The sequence below is a fragment of the Mirounga angustirostris genome, unplaced genomic scaffold (assembly GCF_029215605.1).
Source record: "Mirounga angustirostris isolate CCGP_5_RB_7025 unplaced genomic scaffold, mMirAng1.0.hap1 SCAF_9, whole genome shotgun sequence".
Taxonomy (NCBI): domain Eukaryota; kingdom Metazoa; phylum Chordata; class Mammalia; order Carnivora; family Phocidae; genus Mirounga; species Mirounga angustirostris.
The window spans coordinates 85,410,144-85,428,230 of record NW_026991717.1 but is presented as its reverse complement, the minus strand read 5'-3'; the positions used below and the strand labels follow the sequence as shown (position 1 = coordinate 85,428,230).

The following is an 18,087-nucleotide window of genomic DNA, read 5'->3' as shown; positions in this document are numbered from 1 at the left end:
TTAGCAAATTACTTAACCTCATTAATTTCCCAACCAATAAAAGTACATAATAACAGCACCTATCTCAAAGGATTGTTATGAGGATTAAATTATTTAAATTATATAATTTCTTGGAAAAGTGTTAGCAAAGAGTACACACTCAATAAATGTTAGCTACTATTATCTGCAAAATTCTGCTTGGCTAAAAGCAAAAGTTTCTTTTTTTTTTTTTTTAAAGCAAAAGATTTTTAAATTAAAATATAAAAACAATCAATAAAATATAACTTAAAATTTCTTATTAAAATATCCAAAGACATGAATATAAAAATAAGTATCATGCTAGTTCATTCAATGAGAAACATACAATAAAGAGAAAATATTTAATGAGGTTAAAACTTGTAGTTAACGTGTAATGGTTTAATAAAGCATATATCAGAACTTCGAAATTTAGAAATCCTGACACTAGGAAAAGATCCTGAAAGAAAATTCATTGCACAGAAAGAAAATTTAATAGTATATTTCTGTAGATTCAATCCCATAGCAAGAAAATAAGAAATTTAAATAGCCTGTTTCTACAACATAATTTAAGCATTCACTCTATTGGCACAATATTAGATATAATCAGGACTATAGTTAGTAGTGCACAGGCACTTATCCTTCAGAGATTCTAATTTGGGAGTCACAAGAAATTAGGTAACGTAAAAATGCAAACTTGTCACTTGGATACTGTATACTCTCTCAGTTTTTAATATATTTTGGCTTGAACAGCAATAAGAAGAAGAGGGGAAGAACTATAACTTTCATTTTCATTGGTTTACATACATATTTGCCCACATTTCAAGTGCTCACAGCCACACACAGATACAACATCTTGTGTAGTTCTATTAAAGGTGTAATGTATATAATGAGAAGTCAAAAATATATTGGCGGCAGAGGCAGAATATAACTATCAGATATTGAAGTAAGATTTTACAAAAGTTTATAAAGTTGGAAAATCACGAAACCTGCCAGTATCACATAGTTTATTCATTTGCACATGAAGGTTCAACACTCAAAATAAACTACACCTTTTACATTCCTATACGTGGTTGCATATTTAGAATAACATATCAAAAAGAAGTGGTGAGGTTATTTCATCCGTGATTAAGACAATTGATGACATTGCATATTATATTTCAAATTATCTACTGGCTAGACATGAAAATCATTTTACTGGAATTTTGTTATTTGTTTGATTATGAAAAAGCTATTTTAAGTGGTGGTACTACACCAGATTTTAAAAAGTGTTTGTTTGATCAAGTTTGAATAGTCAGGAGCACATCAATATTCCTTCTACTGGGGAAGAGATCATATTTCTGTGTAAGAACTAAGTTCTATTATAATGTTTCAGAGTCTAAATTTTAACATCCTTCACTGTATGAAGACCATGAACACAGTATAATAGTGTAATCTCCTAAAGCTAGGGCTACCTAATTAACTTATGAGCATATCACATAAAGCTGTGTAAAACTTGTATCATCCTATTTAAACCATTACAAATATTATCTAGGTTGAAATAATTGTGAAAACCGTCCTAAAATTTTATTAACTAACATGAGCGGTCTTTATTCCTTTTTGCCTCAATGATACGAATTATTTGGCTACCTACTATACATTTCTAACCTTTTCAGCCTTTCTCAATTTGTGTTGTAAAAATAATTTATATAAAGTAATTAAAAATATGAACGAACTAGGTTAAGTCTTAAATTTCCACAACTGCAAGTAAAACAGGTTTCATAATTATCTATTTTTTGTTTGTTAAGTATGAACACATACCGATCGTCCACGAATTCAACAATTTCATAAATCACTTATGGACGCTAACTTTTCTAATGACAAATATAAAGAGAAAAAAACAGATTTTCTTCATTTGTGCCTTTCATTTTATTTAAGGGCATTTTTAGATTTGAAAAACAAAATAGAAGAATCACCAGTCAGACACTAAGTGGAAATCACTGAAACACAATGTTAGTTCTAATGGATGGATGATTGTGTTTGGTCTTTTGAAACTTTGAAGTATAGGTAAGTCTTGATCACACAAATTAATAAATCCTAAAGCTGGAGTTAACAATAACCATTACACCCAAATTCTGCAGCTTAGCCCAGCCAATTTTTCAAAAGGTCAGGTTGTGAACTGGAGAAGATCAGGGAGGTCCACCGCATAGCTTTGTTGCCAGGCATCTCTCGTCTGGATTGTTGCAGGCATTTATTAGTATTCGTCAGCAGACTCAACAGAGCAAACAAGAAATTCAAGCACGAATAATAAAATGAAATGCTGCTATATAACCCTTTGTCATTCAGCAAATATGGGACTTTTTAGCTACATTGTTCCTAAACCTGGGTTACTACTTTAATTTTTCTCCACAGTGCTGACTGAATGAGTATGCATGTGTGTTAAATGCAGAGCTCCCCTAACAACTGCAGGACTGCCATTTAATCTGTTGGTAGATGGACCATTTCCTGTGGGAACCCTAGCTATGATTTCCAGATCCACCAAATAAATCTCAGATTAAGATTCCAAATGAAACCTGCCTTTGGCAGATAAAAAATGTCAAGATGGATATAAACAGTAAAATTATAAATTATCTAGGTGTTGCATGACAAACCAATGTTCAATTTTTTTTGTTGACATGTGCCCAGATATCAAAACTATATGAGACATTCATCAAATGTCACACTTTCATAATATTGGAGGCATCATTAAAACTGTTTGACTAAGGACCTCAAAGTGTTTAAGCAGTAGCTCAAAAGTATATTTGTGCAAAGTAGAAGAATAAATTTACATATCAGCAGCAGCTCATAAGGGATGGGTAAATATTCTGTTTATCTCTCATTGTAATTCAGGTTACTTTAAATACAAGGTTTTAGGAAATCATTATACTCTATATGGCATCATTACATAACTTTCTATGCAAATGATGTGTATTTTATTCATTTGTTTCCCCCCCCCCAAAAAAAACACACACACAAGCATAAAAGGAAAAGGTAAGGGACTCCCATTTCATCAATCAACCATGACTAGTACACTAGTGCCTCGTTCGTCAGTTATACTATCGTATCATCAGCCCCATAGTAGAGTTAACACTGGTAACTTTTTAAAAAAAGCACTAAATACCTGAGGCAAAAAAAAAAAAGTCTGAGAAAAGTAAAAAAAAAATTTTAATGTTTTCATTTCAAATGACTTGGGGAAGGGGAAGAGACTTAAAAAAAAAAAAAAAGGTAATAAAAGACCAATACAGTACATCTTAGAGAGCAAATAGCCTGTTAAAAATGCAGAGGAAGTCTCTAGTGCATTCTCAGGAGATCAAGTATTGGCTTTTTAATGAAAATTTTTGTTTCGTCTTTGGTCTTCTTACCTGGATTAATTCAGCCTTGTCCTGGTCTTAAACTCTATACTGGTTGACTATAATATATGGGCACTGAAGATTTCTAAAAGGAAACAATCAGATTTGCCCAACTGAAATCATTAACTTTAAATGCTTAAAAACAATTGTGTAAAAGGCTTCAGTGACTCCAAATTTGCAACACCTGATTTTTTAACAAAAATTCAAAAACATCTAATCTTAAAATAGGAATTCTTTCCAATTATAAATTCTTTACACTTAATCTGTGGAAAGAATCCAGAATACTCTACACTCCATATTCCAAATGCTTATACACAAGCCTGAATCCTTGAAGATTACAATATTTGTTCTATATTTCCTACCATATTTCCCCTAATACATGTTGTTGGTTCAAGAAAACTAATGCTAAATAAACCCCACCTATCGTAATCTGATCAACATTAACCTGAAAGTTCTGAATGGGGGGAGAAATAAAAAAGATACTAAAGAAAGAAATAAGGGTACACCGTGCTTAATTTTTTCTTTTTTATTATTTATATATATTTTTATACTTGTAGCAAGAATTACTATCAAACTCTACTCATTGGGCCAGAGACCCTTGTGGTGTTAGCGAAAGACTTGCCCCTCATGTAGCACACTACCTACCTATACTTGCCAGTTCCTCAGCCAGCCAGAGGCCTCAACTCCAAGCTCTAATAATGTGCATGTGCTTAATTTTGATTATATTTCTATACTAAAATTGTTCAAAATCAATAAACATTACTATGTTTTGGCTTATGTCAAATTATCCTAGGTACAGCCAGTGAAACTGCATTAAAAAAGAGAATTTAATTTTAATTAAAAAAAACTTAATTAGCAAAAACTAATATATTCAGTATCTATTCAACAAGTATAATTTTATCAACATGAACTGATCACTTTTAACTTTTCACCCACTAGCAGAATGCTGATTTTAAAGTACCAAAAAGTTTCCACAGGTGAAGACTAGACTCTCTCAAAAATTAAAAATGAAAGTTAAATAGGATTTTTAAAAATAATTACTTTTAATTTACATCTATCAGCACAATTTTATTCTTTGGCAAAGAATTATTGAATTTACTCCAAAGCTATAAATTAGAGTATTTTTAATTTAGTCATTTAGACTATGAAATTTCAAAATTTTGTAGCCTGATTTGTTGTTTGCTTTTTCATATTCCCCAAGAAAAAACAAAAAACACAAAAGGCAAAAACAAAAGAAAAACTGCATCTGAAACTACTCCCCAAAAGATAATAATGTCCTAGATGTTAGGTCGTTTTGTACACACACATATATACATACACACACACACACACACAGTTGGAGTATTTAGTGACCCCCCAATTTTTTATTCAATTACCAGATTTATTGATAACCAAACCTAGTGAGTAAATGGAGTCACATCAGTGCTACTCTACAAACAGTTAACCTGGACCGACTGTGTAAATGGCCATAATTTCAGTCTATACACCAATGTATATTGATTCAGATCTCCAAAATCAACAAAATGCCAATGCACACTCAGGACTTTATAATAATCACACTAAAGGTGAAAAATATAGCCACTATGGAGACCAAAATGGTTATCTTAAATATAAGACGAAATCCTAATTTCTAAAAAAAATTAAAGATTCAATAATACTGTATTAAGATCTGTGTTGTAACTATGTATTCTAGGAAGTGCTCTAGCATGAAAGGGCCATAACCAGAAATCGATGAGGATTTTTATCAAAGACCTCAGAATCTTAAGGATGGAGAATTTAAAATTTTTGAAAAATTCAGGTATTTTTTTCTATTTCAAAAAAACATATTCATATTTTCATGGCCACAAATAAATTTGATAGAACTTAAGACATAAAAGTAGAGTTGGATTTCCCTAAATCAAAGAAATAGTCACAAGTTGTACAAAGAGAGGATCATACCAATAGTACAGAAATAATGGGGGAGAATGAAACATTAAAAAAAAAGAAATTTACCATTTGTTGTGTTTATTCTTCTTAATAATTATCATTTTTATAAATGAAGGACCAAAGGTGTAGTGAGAATTCCACACGAAGAGTATAGCCTGAACTGATTTAAAACACTTGAATAAAAACAAAAAAACAAGGTGAGACTTCTATTACCCCGCAAACTTTTTCCCTTATTCAGAATTTATACGTAGGTTCATCAACTGTAGCAAATGTTCCACTATGGTGGGGATGTTGATGGTGGGAAAGGTTGTGTGTGTGTGTGCGCGCGTGTGTGTGTGTGTGTTGTGGGGGGGAGGGGGTTAAGGAGTAGGGAGTATAGTGGGAACTCTGGACTTTCCTCTCAATTTTGTTGTGAACCTCAAGCTTCTCTACAAAATAAAGTCTATTTAAAAATTACCAAAAAATAAAGGGGAAAAATACAATTTATGGCATAAATTCACAAATGTGAATTATTCATATCAGAAACAATGAATCTCAAAACACAGCTCATAAACTTTATAACCAGTTAGAAAACTTTAAGTTGCCCTTGTAAATTTATTTTTCATTCCATTCTGCAACTGAGGCCAACAGTAGTTAATGGAATCATTCACATCAAACTTAAAAATAAAGACACAAAGGATCCCATTTATTTTAATGAAGTTATTTAAAGTAAGAGAAATTTATTTTTTTATGAAAGAGTATAGCCTCTATCATTCTTTTAAGAGTAGCCTTAGCATTTCCTCTGTAAATGAATCAATCCTTGTTGACTAGCTGCCAGTAGTGCTAGAACCACTCTCCCAAATATTCTAGATGGCCATGTGTGAGAAGCCACCACCACCCTACTAAGTTAGGTCCTATAGAGATAAATAGTAAGTTTAATCAGACCCAGGACATGTTCTTTTTTAACCCTTATATGGCATATGGAAAATAAAAAATGCATTTTTAAATTCACACTTGCCAAAAGGAAACGAAAGGTACATTGTGCGGTGCCACTCGTCTGAAGATTTTTATTGCAATTGGGATTTCAATACAAAATTAGACTCTACCCTAAATAAATATTATTGATTTTATATTCTATTCTAACAAATATAAACATACCAAATACAAGCTATGCTACGTTGAAAAAATCAAGCTTCTAATGGTATTGTGAACATTATATTTGAAAAGAATATTTTATAAAACTAATAATAACCATTTCAAATACTTTTGTTTCTGTTTCTTAATAGTTCTGAAACTCTTTTATAGACCTACCTTTCACAGCTGGGTAGAAGAGAAATGACAACCAAAACCACCATTTATTTAGATCCTGTAAAATATGTTAACAATCTTTTCTTTCCTTTTTTTCTTTTTTTTAAAGCATCTGTAAAAAACCATTATCACCACCATACTAGTGAGAAGAATTATTCTGGTACGTGAAATACAGATTATATAAACTCATCTCCTTTTCCAGGTGTTATAGTGGGCTTTACATACACAATCCCTAATCTCCAAAACAGTCCTAAAGGAATTATCTCCCTAGTCCATACATAAGACAACTCAGGCTTAAAATTATGGCTAGCTCCAAAACCTATGTTCTTTCTACTTTAACATTGTATTGAAATTATTAAATGCACTGGTTCTCCAGTAAAATTCACCTTCTGCTATGAAACAAACAAAAACATATTGCAATACTTTTTAAGGAGAATATATCATTACTTAATAGAAAGCCACTTATTAAATATAATTCAAATCCTGGAATTTAGCAGGGAATGATTAATTATCTAGATTTCAAAATGCTCAATTTCAAGCAGTGTCTAATCATAATGCCTAGGAATCTCTTTTTTTCTACCAGCTATCTTGCTGGTAGAAATGGATGGCCATTCTATGCAACTCACCATTCATTTTCTTCTTCTCTGCTTTAAAAAGAAAGTTTTTGAAAATGACGTGAGATTCTACACTCATATTTTAGTCACAATGATCAGACATTTAAAAGCATGGTAGATGTTTTTCTATAGCATTTCTAAAGATGTCTCCCCTTATAAAATGCTTGCAAACCATGCAACAGTTTTAGATATAATTCAATTACAGAATAACAGATGGACAAAAGGTAAAAAGAATACATACTTTGTGAAAAGACAGAAAGATAGATGAACCAATAATAAAAGAGGCTGATGGTGGCACACAGGTTCCAAATGCCAAGCAAAAATAAACAGTATTCTGACTCAATAGGAAACTAACAAATCGCTGACGAGTTACCTTTCGCTGGGTTTTAGCTATTTATTTTGCTTAGTAGAAAAACCATCAGAATCATGGTTATAAAAGATAATTGTTAGTCTAATTCTAAAGTAAAGAAGACAGTTGTTTTTTACTTAAATTCAGTAAGTTAAGATTTTTAAAATATTTGCTAGCCTCCAGTAAACTATAATATGAAAGGACTTGAGGCACTTCTAGCAGTGGTTTTTCATTTCAAGTTTCAAATGAGTACAGATTTAGAATCATGTTCGCTTTGTAAGCTTAAAAGAAAATAGTTTAAAAACACACGAATCATATCTAAATTGAGATAATATATGTAAGTAAAAATAACTATGTATAAACTACATATTAAATACAATTCCCTAAAATAGTAAACCTAAAAATCATATATCATAATCATTCGTAAAATTCAAAGGTTTTTGTCTGAAGCTTCTTCAAGCTATATGATTCTTACCATTTCTTGCCTTCATTTGGTAAGAAATATTTAAAATACATTAGACTTAATATTTAATTTGGGTAGGCACAGTAACCTTTCTTAACCTTTCTTAGGGAACACTGACCCCTAAAGGTTCTAAATTTAAATAAGTTTCACCATATTCTAAATTTAAATGGCATCTGGACGTCATTTTTCCCTATATTATTGTAGATATGTATACTTATGGCAGACATGTTTGTTTATAAATATGTATTTTCAGTGGACTGTTGTGCATTATAAATAAACAACTAAACCATGTGTCTGCTAGTTTAATAAAAATCACCAAAATTTAATAGAGATATCCCGAAATTTATCATACTATTCCAAAAAATTACAGAGACTTCTGATCCTCATGCCTTTTTTCTTACCTAGTTAAGTAAATAAATAAGTAAATGCTTAAAAGGGCTCAACAACCAATCACATAACAACTCACTCTGGGGGGCTAACTTTACATACATCCTTTGATTATAACATTTCATTTCTTTTTTCTGAAAAAGCAGAAACAAGAAAAACCCTGACAAAGTTTTCACAAAAGGGCAAAAAACATCATTTACTTCTTAAGAAACCAGAAGATGTTACCAATGCTCACTTGGCAACACATGTTCATTCACTCACATATTGCTTCCAACAACTTCAAATGTTCTCCACTTAGAGTAAAAACAACTCTTCAAGAAACCTGGACACATTTTGTAGATGCCCTCACCCAGCCTACCTACCAATCACAGCTTTACATTTTCTGAACTGTAAATAATGACAAAAACAAAACAAAAAGTAAACAGTTATGTCTGTTCACATTATATACCTCATCAACTCGGACTTCAAATATTTCAGCAATGTTTCTACAATAAAGCTAGGAAAAGAAGAGCCACTTTAGCACTCCTCATAATAAAATGTGTAAGGTGACACAAAGGCCTGTCTGTATAATACAAGTTTTTAGTTAGCTCCATTTCTTTAAAAAAATAAGTAAAATAATATGAATTAAAATAACTAATTACCCAAGCAGACTATGAATATGAGTTTAAGACAGAGCTTTGAAGCAATTTGTGTTTTAAGATAAATCCTGCAAACCTTGATGGCAAGACAATGACCATGTGAGATTTTAAACATATCAATTATATCACAAAACTCAAAAGATACATTTACCTATTTAATTTTATTTCTCAATGTTTCATTAACAGGCCCTTTATATAAAGGAATGTCTTATTCCTATTTCTGATGTAAAACAAAAAAAAGTCTCTAAAAATGCAAATTTTCTTAATGATGTTTCAGTCACGTCTATTGTAGTCTGTGCCTTCTGCAAACTATTTATGCATCTATGTCTTTAGCCCTAAAACCTTCCTTTCTGTAAGTGTCCTAGAGCTTCAGCAGCTCCCTTCCTTAACTTCTTTCCTGGTTATTCTACACTTACGAGAAGTATTTCCTCCACAGCCTGTAGCTTTAGATATATTAAAAATAATTCCTTTGGTTCCGTAGAGATCCTTTTGTCTATAATTTGAACAACATGACTTCCACAGCAATGTGACCTCTGAATAGGGAACATAAATAACAGGGGCATCACTATTTACTTCCTCTTTTCTTATTATTGTACATAAATTGAGTAAAACTGCTTTGAGCCCTTGAAAAGAAGAATGTTGCTTGTTTATTTGCATAAATGAATAAAAACAGCTACAAAAAATTAGTTCCCAGCTTCACACCAGCACAAACTTGAATATAAAGAAAGCAGACGGAAATTAAGTGTCATAAAGCCCATTCACTAAAACCATAAACTTTGAATTAAATACCTATAAACTACCTTACTCAGATATTACTTGCTATTACTTTGTATGTAATTCAATCAGTTACCTGTATTCTAAACTCATAACAAGCAGCCTAGAATCACAAATTAGAAGAGAAAGCTTGCTAATGGTAGGCAGAAACTGCAAAAAAAAATTTATAACAGTATGGAAATCAAAAACAAATGCAGAAATTGGAAAAAAAAAAGTATACTCAGAAAGCAGAGCATCTTCCTATAATTCAAAAGAATGTGTAACTATTAACTAATTTAATAAAATGATGATAGAATAGTACCCCAAAATGGCCTTTAACCTTCTGAGAAAGGTAACCGTGTGGTTGATATATGGTGGAAGAAGAACCCTGTTGGGGGAGGGGGAAATCAAAAAAGGGAGAGATGTGTGCAGTATTTCGGTAATAATCTAAAATTTAGAGGAACCAAAAACAATGTACACAGAGATTTAAGCCTTCGATTATATGCAACACTATATTCAGAATGATTAGTTTCCTAGGGATTCCAAATTTGCAACATTTTACTCTAAGAGACCTCAAATTAAAACAACCTAACATTTTTTAAACCTCTCTCTTTATGGCTCTCTGTATCTTGCTCTATAGGGAGACAGAAGTGCCCTACCTGCCTGCCCTGCTTACCTACGTGTGTCTGTCTGTCTATCTATCCATTGCCTCCCTCTGCTTTTCAGGCCATCTCTCAGTCTGTGTCTTTTAAACTGTGTTTCCATCTCTGGCTGTTCTCTCCCTTTGCCCGTGCATCTTCTTTCTGTCTCTCTCCTTGCCTGGGATTCTGTCTTCATGTCTCTCTCTGTCTCTATCTGGGAGTATCTTTCTCTGTATCCTTCTGTACATCTCTGTGTGTCTCTGTCGCTCTACCTCTGGCCCCCTCTGACTCCATCTCTCTGTGGGTGTCTCTTTCTGAGTGCATCTTTTGGTGTGCACCTGTCTCCACATATGTCTCTGTATCCGAATGTGTCTTGGTCTGTTTCTCTGAGTGCATCTGTCTCTCTCCATGTATATGTGCGTCTCTCTCTGTGTATATCTATCTTCTTTTACTGTGTCTTTTTTCCTGTGTGTGTATATGTATGTTTTTCCCTGTCTCTCTCACTGTATGTCTCTGTCTCTTTCTACTGTGTTCTTTTACTCTATCTTCCTCTGTGCATCTCCAGTGTGTTTGTATCCACATGTGTGTGTCTTTCCCTGTGTGTGTGCTTCCACATGTGTGTCTGTGCCTCCCTCATGACTTTCGTTTCTCCCTCCCTGTGTCCGTGTCTCTCTTTGTTTGTGTTTCTTTCTCTGAGTGTGGCCCTCTGTATGCATCTCTCTCCCAGTAATTCTCTCAATCTCCTCTCTCGATCACTTTGTGTGTGTGTGTGTGTGTGTTTCTTTCTCTTCCTGCATCTCTGTTTCCCCTTCTCTCTCAGTATCTCTTCCTCTGTGTGTTTCTCTTTCTCTGTGTGTCTTTCTTTGTGTCTCTTTGTGTGTGCCTCTTTCTTTGTATGTGTGCGTGTGCGCTTGTCTGCCTCCATCTAATATATTGGTTAGAACAAACACACTTCATTCAGTGCCTTGAACTAGCACAACACCTGGGGTTTGGTATTAATACCTTGAAAGTCCTTACCTTTTGACCAGTCCTCCATTTATACTTCTGTTCTTGTTTGCTCTGGCAATGTCTCTGGTTTTTGCTCCAAGATTTGAAGCTAAAATAAAGCCAACTCTAAATAAATAAACTTAAAACAATATATCAGAACACACCTAAACCTTACCTTTGTTTAACAGAGATTTTACAGGATAAATGGTTTTCTAAAACATCTATAATGGGACTACTAACTGTATATTTCAACAGGTGAAATTAAATCATTTTACTCAGAGAAAGATTCTTTCTTTCACACTTACATTTTAGTAAATACAGTTCAGGTTAAGCTTCTAGACATTCTCACTACTTAGGTTAGAGAACTATTTATTTAATTCAACTTAAGTTTTTTCTAACTCCAACAATTTAAGAAAAATAAAATTTATATCCTATATGTCATAAACTTAATACCAAAAATTTCAAATTTATTGATTTGAATTTACAATGTGTATTTTCATATGAAACATTTTATACTTGTAAAAATAATTTTAAAATACTATTCAAATTTTTTAAAAAACATAATGACTATTACTAACTTATGGAATTATTGATATTTGTCTTCCATTTGTTTTCATAATAAACATGACAAAACCTATGCAAGCGTTTTTTTTTTTTTCTTGGTATGCCTTTTAAGGAGAATAAAATTTGATTTACTCACAGCTAGAACTCTGCGTTCTTTTAAAAAGTCCTCAAATAAAGCTGTAGTAAGCTTCTCCTTTTCCAATTTTCTCTAAATATGTTGATCTGGAGTTGGCAATCTTTTTCTAAGTTCCTCATTTACTTTTGGATTAGCTGAAAATATAGGAAGTTATTAATATCAAAGAAATATGTCCCAGTCAATGAAGCCATTTCCCTACATATTGCCCAAAAAGGTTAATAATAATTGCAGTCTTTTAATAAGAGATTCATATAGCAAGACATGTAGAAAATACAGTCTTTAATAACCTCTGGAGTATTTTAAAACATGTCTTACAGGCCTTAATGTGCTTAGTAATATACTATTTAAAACCATAATTTTATCCCTCTGCAATATACAGTCACTCTTCCTCATCATTTACCCAGCTAATGAATGCCAGCAATTAGTAAAATGTAATCCCATTGCACAATCATTTTAATGCTTTTAGCACTCAGAAAAGTAAACACCAAATTAATACTGCTCAAGCCATATCAGATCCTAGTTGGAAGCAAGCAATTATAGTTCAGCTCCTCAGGTGTAATTAAATGATTGAAATGATTTAGTTCCATAAATGCAAGTTAATTCATAAGCAAGCAACAAATATACTGGGAGTAATTACAAGAAACATTGACAGTCTAAGCAGGGCTAATTCTTTTAGGAGCCTGATATAGTAAAATGCTGCCCTCTCCTGGGCATGTAAGTGAATATCTCAGAGCCAAAAAACAAAACAAAAACCACTTCCCCAAAACCTAACTTTTAAAAAGTTACTAGAAAATATAATAATAACCAATATATCAATTTGATTTCATACCTTATACAGCAAAATTAACATATAGTTTATACTGTGATCATTTCTACACACCTGGTTATTAATGCTTTTTCTAATCAAACTCTGAATATGAGTCCCAAAACATACCAGGCAATATCTATTGTGCCTAATGAAACAAAATCACTCATATATAACACTGACAGGCTACAAGTGAAACTTCTAGTACCCGTCTGGACTGCCAGGCCAATGCCTATATTCTCTCATTGGTAAACCCTAAGTGGACTGTTACAGATAACAAATCAACTATGCTGTTCATAATTATGAAAATTTTCATGAAGAATAATCTCTGAAAAATATGAAACAAAATACTGTGTTATTCTAATTATACATAATGGTCTAAAATTAATTGTTTTTAATGAATGTTAATAATAAAATAAAAACTAGAGCGCTGGTATGTCATTATAAGCACATTTGAGAACATAAAGAATAACAGGTGGTACACAAAATAAAATGCATTCTGTTTTTACTTAACACCATTCCCAACTTTTTACTTCCTTAGGCTAAAATTCAGAACAAATTGACTCGTACACTACTCCGATGACCTTAACAAAACTTCTTACACTAAACTTTAAGAAGGTTATTTATTACACATTTAAGTTATGCTATAATCAACAAATCTGTGTTAAGACATAAGTATTTGAATCACTAAATCCAATCAGAATCATCCTTTTGACTGTCTATAAAATTGAATATATTCTCAGATATTACCAACAGCACAACAAATGCTTAATTCTCCAATAAATTCAAACAATACCTGCAGAGGATAATGTTTAATACTACCGATATTTTTGTGGAGGGAGGAAGCATTATTGTTCTTCTAATATGCTTTCAAATGTATTAAAATAACCATATTCTAAATCACATCCTATCTAAACTATAAAAATAAAATAAACCAAAATATTAAAAAAGTCCTGCCACTAAGTTTAAAATGTACAGCACATTTGCTTTGCCCTTGATGTCACAGTCTTATTTTTCAATTCATATCTTGTACACTGTAAGTTAATTGCTTTTGGAAAGTACTTATTATTCATGTAAAAATTAATGTGCCAATGTGTTTAAATCCTCTTAAATGACCATTCATGCATCTTTCTTCTTTAAGTACCAATGAAATCTGTCAAAAGACATCAATGCAAAATGGTCTTAAAGAAAGTTCTAATAGAGATTTTTTTTCTGCTAACACAAGATATTCATATTCACCAACTTTAGTTAAATTCCATTAATTTTTTAAGCTACTTTTAATAAATTCACCAAGTAAAATTTTTAGGCCCCATAGTCCGTCATTTGTGTTCCAGCTGACATTATGAATATTAATAACAGTGTTATCCTGATTAAATAGGATTCATATGAAATCCCTGTGAATCCTATAGCTCAGACATCTCATTTTTCCAACTCTTTATGAATTTGGATTCAGACATTAAACTGGAAAAATCTTAAAAAACAGATTTAATGGCACATTTGCATATTGTCAAGCAAAAATTAGATGTTCTAATGATTCAAATAATTACAATTTATATATCTACATGTCATAAAAGGAATAGAAGATTTCTGTAAAAATGCAACATATTTTATACTCCTATTCATTTTAGGACAAAAGATAAGACTAATAAAATACTAATTCCTTTCCTTACACTCACCTTAAAGATTTGGTATCAAGAACTTGTTTTAATTAAAAATTATATATTCATGTTAAAACTAGCTGGAGGATTTTACAGTAGACACCAGATAAATTAGCCTCCTTAATCAAAATACTAACTTATTATACCACAGACAAAATATATGTTAATTGCTTTATCATTACTAATGTATACCAGGTTCAGGTAGCAAAATAAAATCAATTTCCAACTAAAGGTTGTTTATAAGTTTTGCTGGAAAAAATTACCAAGGTTAAAAAAAGATTTTAAAAAAATCTTTAATATAATAAAACATACCACATTAGCATGTTAAATTAAGATCTTCTCCATCACAGATTCGTAACCTCATTCCTTCAAGTTGCTTTTAATTTTCAAAGGAAATGGTCTTATTACACAGAAAAAAGGAAAAATAAATAATAATTAAGGAAACCGCATACCCCCTTATCTCTCTAGGTACATGGGAATCTGAATGTATCGGCCAAAATTTCCTACCTTCACCCTATCAAAAAAAATGAAGATTGAAAAAATTTAAACAAACATCTCTATGATCTCAAATGTGACTTGACTCTTTGTTTACTCAGCAGTAAAACACCTCATGAAACAAAATGTGTTCTTTGACCAGTCTAAAATTTCTAATCTGCCTAAAAAATTTTAAGTGATTTTGACATTTCTCCTTTAAAATTAAAACAATGCCTTTTTGGGGCGCCTGGGTGGCTCAGTCATTAAGTGTCTGCCTTCGGCTCAGGTCATGATCCCAGGATCCTGGGATCGAGCCCAGCATTGGGCTCCCTGCTCTGCGGGGAGCCTGCTTCTCCCTCTCCCACTCCCCCTGCTCGTGTTCCCTCTCTCTCTGTGTCTCTGTCAAATAAATAAATAAAATCTTTAAAAAAAAAATGCCTTTTTGATAGAGAGGCATTTTATTTAAAAATGGGATTCACCAATGTAACAATACCCAGGATTTTTAAAAACTTATTTTAAATAGGAGATGCCCTTCCTGCCTTCTTCCACAAAAGCCATATTATAGCAACGTTTTTGACTGACTTCAGTTAATGGCATTTTTTTCATAACACATCTTTATAATCACAAATTTTTGTAAATTGAATCCAATAGTGTCAAACTAGGACTCGTTTGTAATACTGCCTCGTATCCAATAATAACTAAGAAATTCTGAATTTTCTATTTGCTAGTTGTGAAAGTAGAGATAATTTCTGCATTTCTGAGAGCCAAATATTTTATCACATAACTCAACATACACAATATATGCATATGTTCCACTACTGGATTTTCATCTTATTAGACAAAAGTCTCTCAAACATTCACAGTTCCCAGCACATTCTCTTCCAAAAAGAATTCCTTTCACTCACAGTGCCTCATGTCACAGCCCATTCCCTACCAAGCTCTAGACAACCCAAGTTCTTCAGAGCCAGAGAAAGCTAGAAGTTTAGGGAGAAAGGGTAAGGGATAAAAGAGGTCCCATTCCATAGCTATCACAATGTAAAATACATACACTATTTAATCCCTCAGTTTTACTACTAAAAGTATTTAAAAAAATATGTAAAATATATTTTTATGTATAAAGACTCACTGAAGCCATATTTATTTGTAAGAGAAAATATGCTCTAGTCATATTGGATTTCTTTCTGTTTCTTGAAGTTACCAAGCTCATTCTTGCCTCATAGTTTTTATACTTACTAGTTCCTCTGCCTAGAATTCTCTTCTCTGGCTCTCTAAACTATTTTTCTCATCATTTAGTCTGTCCATCTTTCTTTATTTCATTTGCCTGACCATCCTACCTAAAGTATAAACTCCTCTCTCATCATATGATCTATGCTATTGCCTTCATGAAACTAATTTGGTTAGGTTTTATTTCATCGTTTCTGATATATCTCAATCAACTATGTATATGTCAGTTACATGCAAGCAGAGCCCAGGATTTATTCCTTCATCTGCTTTCTTAGAAGGTGTTTGGCATACAGTTAAGTACGCAGTATATATTTGATGAACAGACATGTGGATGGATGGATGGCTGGATGGATCAATGACTAGCAGAAAACAGACCTAACATAAATGTTCATCAACTGAAAACTGGTAATATAAAATGTGGTATAATCATAAAACAAATCTATAAAATTTGTATCATATAAACGCATACATGTACTATGTGTGGAAGATTCTTTCAACAAGCATCTGTTAAGCACTTATATATTATGTGTCAGACATTATTCTAGGAGATAGATATAAAATGATGAATAAGACATATACATTTCCTACCCAAAATATGTCTTTAGCCAAAACAATGCAGGAACAAAACATAACTACAATAAAATAGAGAGAAATGTAAAATTATACTTACATATACATACATGCTTGAATAGGTGTAGCAAATACACAGGAAATTTTTACCAGTGGTTACTCTAAAAAAAGGACCTAAGAGTTGAGGTGGGGATATTGAGGAATGAGAGAAGGTAGTATTTTATTTCATTTTATATCTATCTGTATAATTTGATTTTTTAAACATGTGCATGTATTATTTTTAACTTAATATTTATTAATAACCTTTGAATTGAACCGGAAATTATTTGTTGAAACTATTTGTAACTATTACACCTGAGAGATCTAAAATGAATAAAGGACATAATTTTTATGACTCCCTTGAAACTTTGAAAAAATTATTGCCTAATTAATCTTTTATAATTATACTTCATTATGGTTGCTTACTTGCTTGCTTGGTTTAAGTAGAGTGAAAAGTTAAAATTAAACTAATATATGGTAGGAATTTTTTTTGAAAAGTTTAAAATAAATGAGTTTCCTAAGAGTTACACAAATAATGTTCAGGATTTTAAGGTTTAAAAGTTTATAATAAAAATAACTTTTTCTATATTATGACTATTGTATGTCTCACATAGTTCCCCTGTGTTATATGCTTTAGTAATCAAGAAATTACTATCAAAAAAGATAAATTACTCCTCATCACTGAAGGTCATAGAAGGACGTCAAATTAAGAAATAAATATTTGGTTTAAAATAAATGGCTCTCACATTTTTAAAACTTTGAGGGCAAAACAATGTACCACTTGGAACACTGTGATTGTTTTCAGTGCCAGTTACAAATGACACTTTGATAACAGAAATGGCATTGCATAGCCTACTGATAAATTTTTAAAAAGCAAAACTTTAAAACTAGTATTATTTTCAGAGAGCTAATCAGATAGAGGATTTTCTAAAATATCCTGAAACGTTTTGCCCTAGGCTAAACTAAACTAAATCACTTAATCTACCACAGAACAGAATATAAAAACAAAGTCAGCTTATAGAATAGTTTCTCTAGGGAACAAACAGCCTGTTTTTGTAAGATTCATGTGGGTGCCAAGTTCTGATGCAATTATCTACTCCTTCACACAAAGGCTTGTATTTCCACACAACCAATTGAAGTTCTTGGCATATCAAAGGTAAAAAAGTATAAGAGCAAGTTAAATCAATCTACAATGACAACTGGTATGAGT

At 31.9% G+C, this 18,087-nt stretch overlaps 1 protein-coding gene and 1 non-coding gene across 9 annotated transcripts in view; both read right to left on the bottom strand.

The window, feature by feature from the left end:
• Positions 1-18,087, bottom strand: part of MIPOL1 (mirror-image polydactyly 1) — a 318,590-nt gene that overhangs the window by 240,581 nt on the left and 59,922 nt on the right. For 5 of the 8 annotated variants that reach the window (XM_045900733.3, XM_045900736.3, XM_045900731.3 and 2 more), the window contains exons 2-3: positions 12,108-12,241; positions 11,438-11,516 (exon numbers count right to left, since the gene is read on the bottom strand). The exons of 1 other annotated variant lie outside the window; for it this stretch is intronic. In XM_045900733.3, coding sequence (XP_045756689.1) covers positions 11,438-11,456 — 19 coding nt within the window. In that variant the 5' untranslated portion in view covers positions 11,457-11,516; positions 12,108-12,241. Of the gene's footprint in view, positions 1-5,354; positions 5,462-11,437; positions 11,517-12,107; positions 12,242-14,882; positions 14,971-18,087 lie in introns of all 8 variants that reach the window. 2 more of the 8 variants (XM_064570967.1, XM_064570968.1) reach the window with 2 other exon arrangements.
• LOC123862607 (small nucleolar RNA SNORA62/SNORA6 family) lies at positions 3,912-4,069 on the bottom strand. The gene has a single exon (XR_006795302.1). It is a non-coding gene; the product is annotated as a small nucleolar RNA SNORA62/SNORA6 family (small nucleolar RNA).